General features: G+C 32.1%; 1 protein-coding gene across 1 annotated transcript; it reads right to left on the bottom strand.

Moving 5' to 3' along the window:
* Nucleotides 1-1035: 1035 nt before the first annotated feature.
* Nucleotides 1036-7641, bottom strand: LOC130933372 (uncharacterized). The gene is made up of 4 exons (XM_057862970.1): nt 7512-7641; nt 2784-2952; nt 1964-2700; nt 1036-1859 (listed from the first exon to the last, which is right to left on the bottom strand). Exons 1-4 carry the CDS (start codon nt 7639-7641, stop codon nt 1036-1038), a joined length of 1860 nt encoding a protein of 619 aa, XP_057718953.1.
* Between the last annotated feature and the right edge of the window lie 772 nt (nt 7642-8413).

Here is an 8413-nt window from a genome sequence, read left to right as displayed (position 1 = left end):
TAGTAGATGACCCGGATGACGAGGAGGATCATGATGATGATGAAATAGAGGACTTCGATGAGGATGAGCAATCTCGTAATGATGGTATTATGTTTTGTATTTTACTTTACATGTTCCATTACTTATTTATTTTTTGTTTATAACTGGCATCTCTTTTTGACTTTTAGTAAATCTTATGTGGTTTATGTCTTGCTTTGATTACCTGGTGCACTACATTTAATTGTTTTTTATAAATTGTATACAGGTCATGCACGCACTCCGGATGAAACCTCCAAAGGTTACAATCTAAGGATTGATCCACCACGTCGCAGTGCTAGTCGCTACACTCCATCTGTCTTCAAAAAGGCGGCCAAGAAATGCAAGAATTTAGTCAAGGATGTGAAGTGGGCCATGAGAAAGTAGTTGTGTTGTAAATTATTTATTTAAGTAGTAATCATGTGGACTATGTTGTATTTATGTTGTATGTTTAGAGTATGTACGCACTACATTTATGTTGTATGTTTAGAGTATTTATGCACTACGGACACTATTCAGGTATTGTTGATCTTGACTACGTATTAAGCTACAGGTATTGTATATGTACGGCTTTGGATCGGACTGGCTGGATCAGTAGTGAAACCTTTGAACCGGACCGGCCGGTTCATTCAGAGAAACTGATTGAGCGGGACCGGCCTGTTCATTCAGAGAAAATGATTGAACCGGACTGGCCGGTTCATTTAGAAAAAAGATTGAACCGGACCGGCCGGTTCATTTAGAAAAACTGATTGAACTGAATCGGCCGGTTCAATTGGAAGACCTGTGATGCGAACAAGCCAGCTCAATCAAGAAAAATGTGTAGTGGACCGGCAAGTGCAACGAGAATATCTGTGCACTTAGACCGGCCGGTTCATTAAGAAAAATATTAGAATACAAAAACCGTTTTAAGATAAAAACAAATTAAAAACATTATATAATGTTACACATATCAGGTCAAGTTACCTCAAAATGACAACCCATGCCATAATAGTGACGTTCTACACCTACCACAATGTGAACCTACTGAGCATCTCCGTCGGCAGTTCTACCAGCTGACTGACGGCATCTACTACGACTGTGTCCCTCAGCTCCACATAGCGTACATCGCCTAGGACGACATAACATTCGCGTGTCCATCTCATTCAAGAAGCGCGTCATCCTGGGGCGCCCTTTCGAGACACGTCTCAGATACGGATTCGGTACGTAGCGAGGACCGTTGTACGCAGGCCATGTCGTCGGGTTACCTAGTGGCCTAAATCTTGCTCGGTACACCCGCCGAACTTGGTTCATCTTATACACATCATGCACATATAGTTTCCAATCCAGTCGCTGGTTTGCGCAACATGCGAACACATGTCTGCAGGGGATCCGGTCCACCTGGAACTCACCACAGTCACATCGAAGGCCGCGTAGATCGACTGCAAACTCCAGTCCGTTTGGCATCTCACGCACCTCGAAGACCTCATTCTGCCGGTCAAAGCAACTGACCTGTATGTTTCCTGATGCAAGTTGGTTTGCATGCAACTTCGAGGTCACGACTTCGGAGAACACATGGCCAGCATTAATCCGCGCTTCTGCCTCTGCTATTTTTCTGGTGAAAAGCTCGTTTAGCCTGTAGAATGTTGCCTTGACAAGAGCAGTAATAGGAAGATTGCGTGCACCCTTCAACACTAAATTGATGCATTCCACTAGATTCGTTGTCATGTGACCCCATCGGTATCCACCATCAAATGCCAATGTGTACTGTTCGCGAGGAATTCGGTTTAACCAGTTGGTATACGCTTCCCCCCGTTCCCGTAATCGCTGGTAACGCACTTCATACTCCCGCACCGTCCTGGAATATCCTAGAGGATAGCAACAAAAAAAAAAAGAAAAATTATAAATGTCGAAAACAAATATTAATATTTAACAACTGTTAATAAGTTACTTAAATTTAGTAAATGATTACCTATGTTGACGACCAATTTTTGGAGGTACGGTGCCTTGAATTTCCACAGAAAATTCGACTCTATATGCCTGATGCAGAACATATGAAAAGCTCTAGGAGGTGACCAGGCTCCGTTACTCCGTTCCACAGCTGCATTGATGGATTCGTGTCGGTCGGATATTAGTCCCACACCATCCCGAGTGACAACATGTTGACGCAAGTTACTAAGGAAAAAGTGCCATGCATCAGAAGTCTCTCCCTCGACAATAGCAAACGCAATTGGGACAATATTGTTGTTGCCATCCTGTGAAACTGCGACTAGGAGACAACCCTTATACTTTTCGTACAAGTGAGTCCCGTCCACCTGGACAACTGGCTTACAATGTCTAAATGCCCTGATACAGGGGTAATAACTCCAAAATACTCTATGCAGTACCCGAATATGACCAACTAAGTCATCGCCTTGGTATGCAGGCATAGTCTCAAAATGGACAACAGCTGATGGCTCCTTATGACACATGGCCTCAAACCATATAGGCAACGCTTCGTACGATGCCTCCCAACCTCCAAATATTTTTTCTACTGCCCTTTGCTTAGCCAACCATGCTTTCCGATAACTAACAGTATAGTTGAACTTCGATTGCACTTCTGCTATAACCGATTTTACCTTTAAGGAGGGGTCAGCCTCAACCAATGGCTTTATTGCTTCTGCAATTGTGATGGAGTCCAGCTTCGAATGATCCTGTGAAATGGTGGCTCTGGTACAAGTGTGACTACCATTATCCTTATAACCCAACAATACTTCCTGCTGATCAGACTAACCCTGATAAGCCAATCACACCCTGATCCATACTGTGTACACTTGGCATAAAATGTCAAAGGCTCAGACTCATACACCCGGTAGTCTACGCTTCGTCGTATGGTATACTCTTTTATTGCCTTAATAACAGCTTCCCGGGAACTAAACTCCATCCCAACAGCAAATTCACCATCTGCGACAATAGGAACTTCTGCCAGGACAACAAGCATGGGAAAAATTTCAATAAATACGTATATATTTCAAAACCATACTAAATCAATATTAACTGCATCAAGTATGACATAAATCCGACCCTAACATCATGTTACTGGGTAACTTTTTTCACAAATACCGACATGAACGTCAGATGTAAAAAATCGGCCCAGACCGACCGGGTCGACCGTCAACCCCGATGAACCAAATACGGACCGGCCGGTTCTCTAAGTCATACCTACAAACACACGTTAACTTTCATTTTCGTAACGTAGAGAATTTTATTATTATTTTCTACCCAATACCTATCTATACCAATATATAATGGGGATATGGGAGTTTAGTATCCAATTCCTTCTTCCCATTTTACCCTCTTTCTTTTTTTCAAAAGAAGGGTTTACCCACTTCACTTTTAATTAAAAAAAAAAACTGTTACTACGTATTTAATTTTTTATTTTTTTTAAAAAAAATTGTTTTTACCCATGACAAAGTTTAAAATTAATTTATTTTTATTTCAAGTAATAACATAATTTATTGATATTCTATAACAAAATTAATTAAATTACAATACACGGTTTAAATATTTTTCTGATGTCTATTGTTTATCTTAAAAAAATTACATATATAAATGTGTATTCTTAATTAAATCTATACCAATTAATTAAATTACAATACACGGTTTATATATTTTTTTTGATGTCTATTGTTTATATTTTAAAAAAATTACATACAGAAGAGTACTCCTTAATCAAATCTATACCAATATATAATGGATTATACCCATGTATAATGGGATAGGAAAATTTGATATCTAATTTCTTCTCTCTATTTTACCCCTATTTTTTATGTTCATTAAACACTGAATTCAATATAATAAACTGTTACTACGTCCTCCATTTTTTTATTTTTTATCAAAAAAAGAATTTATCCCACGACAGAGTATCAAACTAATTCACTTTCAACCCCACGACATATTTTAAAACTGATTTACTTCCAAAAAAAACTGCTACCACTATGTACTCAATTTAAAAACTGACCCACTTTCAATAAAAAATTGATCCACCTTCAGTCGTACTTAACTCCCAAGAGAATTAAATTACTCTTTCACTTTCAATTTTGGTCTCGCAAACATTTTTCTTCTCTGCATCTCGCTATCACGAAATCAACAATCACGTCAACATCAACTACTTGGACAGAATCTGTTAGGCGAAGAAGACAGAAAATGACAGAAGAACAAAGACATCAATACCTAACTAGAAGACGTGTAATTTATTGGGAGATAATTCAACAAGAAAACAAAGTTGCCATATCAACTAATACAACTACATAAGTGGAGGTACCACAAACACAGGAGTAGCCCAAACACAGGAGAGCAAGTTCTTCAATTCTTTATTCCATTAATTTATCCTTTTATTAATTTTATCCATTTTCAATTTTTCTTATTTCTCTTTCCAATTCTGAATGTGCTTCTCTGTATGTAACAATTATTTGGATGAGTTTCTATGATTTTCTGAACTAGATAGTGACTATGCTAAATGTTGATTTTGGATGCCATGTATGAAAGGAGAAAAAAATAATTAGGGATGATAAATAATTTTTTATCGATTTTATCGTTTTATTTTGGGTATATTCTTTATGTGAGTACTTTATACCAATAGTTGATCTCATTATTCAATTTTTAGTACTTCTCCTCACCATTAGGTGCACTTTCTGTATTATTACTGTTGTCATCATTCTCCTTCCTTTAATATCGTGATTGTATCGCCTCCATTTTTCCCTCGCTTCCATTCACTACAATTGCAAATTTTATACCGTTTTACTGCAGTTATTAATTTCACGCATAACTTTCACCTTCATTTTCCTTTCTCTTCAGTTTATTTATCAAACTGTATTAATTCTTATATATTTTTTAATCTATCTTTCACATCCAAAGTTTTATTTCATCAATTTAATTTTAAAAAAATTATTATTTTTTTATCTGATATTTGTTTTTAAATTTTTTTGACATGTATATACCTATCAATAATGAATCGAAGAACTCTCATAAATTATTTTGTTAATTTTTTTTATTTTTTAAATGGTTTTGTACAGGATAAAATTATTTTTAAAATTTTTTAAAGTATTAATTATGTAAAATATTTTTTTAAATTTTAAGTGCATCAATATTTACCCTTTAGTTAAATCTCAATTTTTTTAAAGAGAGAGAATTTTTTAACCTATTATATATGAGTTATATCAAGTGATGATTAAGAAATATATTAGAACTTTTAATTCAAAAAAAAATTTTTTACTCTCTTTATACAGTGTTTCACTTTAACTAACTATTTTTTTATGGATAGTATTTAAGTGACAAACAAAATAGTAAGAAGGTTCGTATTAGATTATGAAAATTAATATCATCCTTATAGTAGGATCGCATTATTTCAAAACATGCAAAATAAAATAATAAAATATAGTTTAATTAATTTACACAATAAAACAAACGTACAACTTATATAATAGTAGTCAAATGTAAGAAGTAATGACGGTCTTTTATTCTAAGGGCCTATATTAAATTGCAACTTAATTTTATAAATTAGTTAAAAACTTACAATAATGTACTATTTTTATTATATTAGTTAAAAATATTTTAAAATTATTTTTTAAGGATTACTGACATCAAATTTTGATAATTTGAGCAAAAATTTTGAATGTTTTATGTGGGTATATTTTTTTAATAGAATAATAAGACAACTTAAAATTCACATCAAGAAAAAACTATTGTTTTTATACATTTAAATATTCAAAAGACATAAAAACCAATTCTTTTAACAACACTTCAACGACTCATAAAATTAACATAATAAATGATATAGATCAAAGTGATAAACAAGATTGAAAGTTGCGATAATAGTACTTGGTGATAATTAATACGATCGGGTGAAGAGAAGGTGTGAGGAGAAGAAGAAATGAGAAAGGAGAATAAAGCAATAATAGTGTGCAATAGAATAATAGTAGAGAAATAATAGTGTGTGGTACAATAAGAAGATAATAAAAGTATACATTAATAATTCAAAAAAAATCTTAAAATTAAAGATAATTTAATAAATTGAATATAAAATTTAAAAAATAAAATATTTTTTATCTATTAGAATTAAAAAAATATTCAAAGCCAGTTTAACTTCAAAGAATATTTTTTATAAAAGAAATTCTAATATTTTTAATAAAAGAATATTTTTTTATAAAAGAAATTCTAATATTTTTAAACCAGTTAATGCATCCAAGGTAGTTAAAATAAAATATTCTTTTTTTAAATATTTTTTGATATTTTTTTATAAAATTAAAGATAATTTCTTTTATATTTGCTTCAAATTAAATACCGTTAAAAAAATAAATAAATAAACTTTATAATATTTATAAATAATTACTTTATAAATATTTATTTTAATTTTATTACACATAATAACAACATAATAAATTTTTTAATATCTTATTTAATTTACATTTATAATTTTTGAACGTCTAAAAGTTAAATAACTTATAAAATTTTTATATTTATTTTTAAATATATTTTTAATTTTTAATTATTTTATCAAATCTATAATTAATTGAATTAATTGAATTTGTCCCTACTATATTAAGGAATCAATTTAATTGAATAATCTTAAAGTGTTTATATAGTTATTTTTGTAGTAAATAAATCTGATAGTTGTTCAAGACTCAAAAAGTTATTAATAAGGATATGTATGATGAACTACGAAGATTTTTTTCAAGTACACAATTTTTATTCTCCTATTTTGTTAATTATTCTTATAGTTTGATATTTAAAAATAAAAAAATAAACATTCTCATTTCTTTTTTTTTCATTACTTATAAGAAAATAAAGACCTCTTTAGATTCATATTTTGGCCTACCACTTAAAAAATATGAACACAAATATAAATATCTGTGATATTTAAGTAAAAATTATCTTTTGTAAATAACTAATATGTTTGATTTATATATAATTTTTTTGAATCAGGATAATACTATTATCATTATTTTTGAACTATATATATATATACCTCTTTATTGTGTGTTTTTATAATTTAATATTTTAAAATTTTTTTATAATAGTTTTAATTTTAATAAAATATTATATAAATAAAGTCATGTTAATATTAAAATAATAAAAAAATATTTATTTAATAAATTTAAAAAATAAATAATATATTAGCAAAAAATAAATTTTAATTTAAAAAAAAACAATAGAAAAGCGGCTGAACAGGCACGATAGTGCCTGTTGAGCCGCTAGTAGTGTATAACGTAAATAATAATAAAATATTAACTTCTATGTTCTATATTCGTTTAAAATAACGTTATATGTTTCAAATGTTACTGAACACATATGTTGACTTTTATTTTTTTAACTTCTTACTATTTTTAAAATTTTTTTTTACATAGGATCGGGTCAACCGGTTCAATGTCTAACACATACATGACATCAACGCATGCTAAAATAATGGTTAATAAATACTAATTCATTCATAAATAATTCAATAACTAAATAAAAAAGACTATTATTTTTTATTAACGTACCTGCAGTCATATATTCCGGAAACTCCGGAACATGCATGGCTTCCAAGTCCAGAACTCGCATGAATGAAGGCTCCCCAAACGGCATATTGTTTGCGAGTGCATCTGCCACCTCTGTCACATCTGGATCCATATTTCCCTCACCATGATCTTCATCTCCATCTGCACCAACACTCGTCGTTGCGTCGGTCAAAAAACTCTTAACGAGATCTTGGCCCACTTTTCAATATACATTGAAAATATCTCCTGCATGCTCGCTTCGTCCGTCACATATCTTGTTTGAAATTGGACAAACCCACCAAATACCAGTATGGGATATCTGTATAGAACACAGGATATTTTTTTTGTCCTCTCAGAATCAATCTTCTCACAGATCAAACCTTTGAGTTCTTCAAAGGAAATGATAAAAGGAATAACAACATCTATTGGATTTTCACAAATAAATTTTACCCCTTCAGACGTTTGTAATAAAATTTGACCAAAATAATACACCTTTACTAGTACTCTATCACTCATTTCTCCTACTCACAAAAAAAAAACATAACATTAACTACTAACTTCTATGATTTTGAACAAGCATGAAAGAGATCCAGAAGAACGAAACAGAGGAAGCGGCGCAGAAGAAGGGGAAGAAGACGGGTAACCTAACACTAATTCGTTGCACACTTTTATATAGACTCTATACTCAACTCGGACCATCCGACTAGGTTAACTTCATTCAAAAATATATTCAACAACCAAATCGGACCATGCGTTTTCATAAACCGGTTCTGCCATCCCTAGCCAAAACGGACGGTCCGACTCCAATCGCTACATGCAACTCGGACCGTGCGTGTTCTCTTCCACCTCAGCCTCAGCCATCTCGCAGGGTCCGATTTATCCGCAACAAACCATTTTCCCTCCCC

The sequence above is a fragment of the Arachis stenosperma genome, chromosome 1, assembly GCF_014773155.1.
Source record: "Arachis stenosperma cultivar V10309 chromosome 1, arast.V10309.gnm1.PFL2, whole genome shotgun sequence".
NCBI classification, from domain to species: domain Eukaryota; kingdom Viridiplantae; phylum Streptophyta; class Magnoliopsida; order Fabales; family Fabaceae; genus Arachis; species Arachis stenosperma.
The sequence above is the reverse complement of the archived record's forward strand: the minus strand, read 5'-3'. Positions and strand labels throughout refer to the sequence as shown.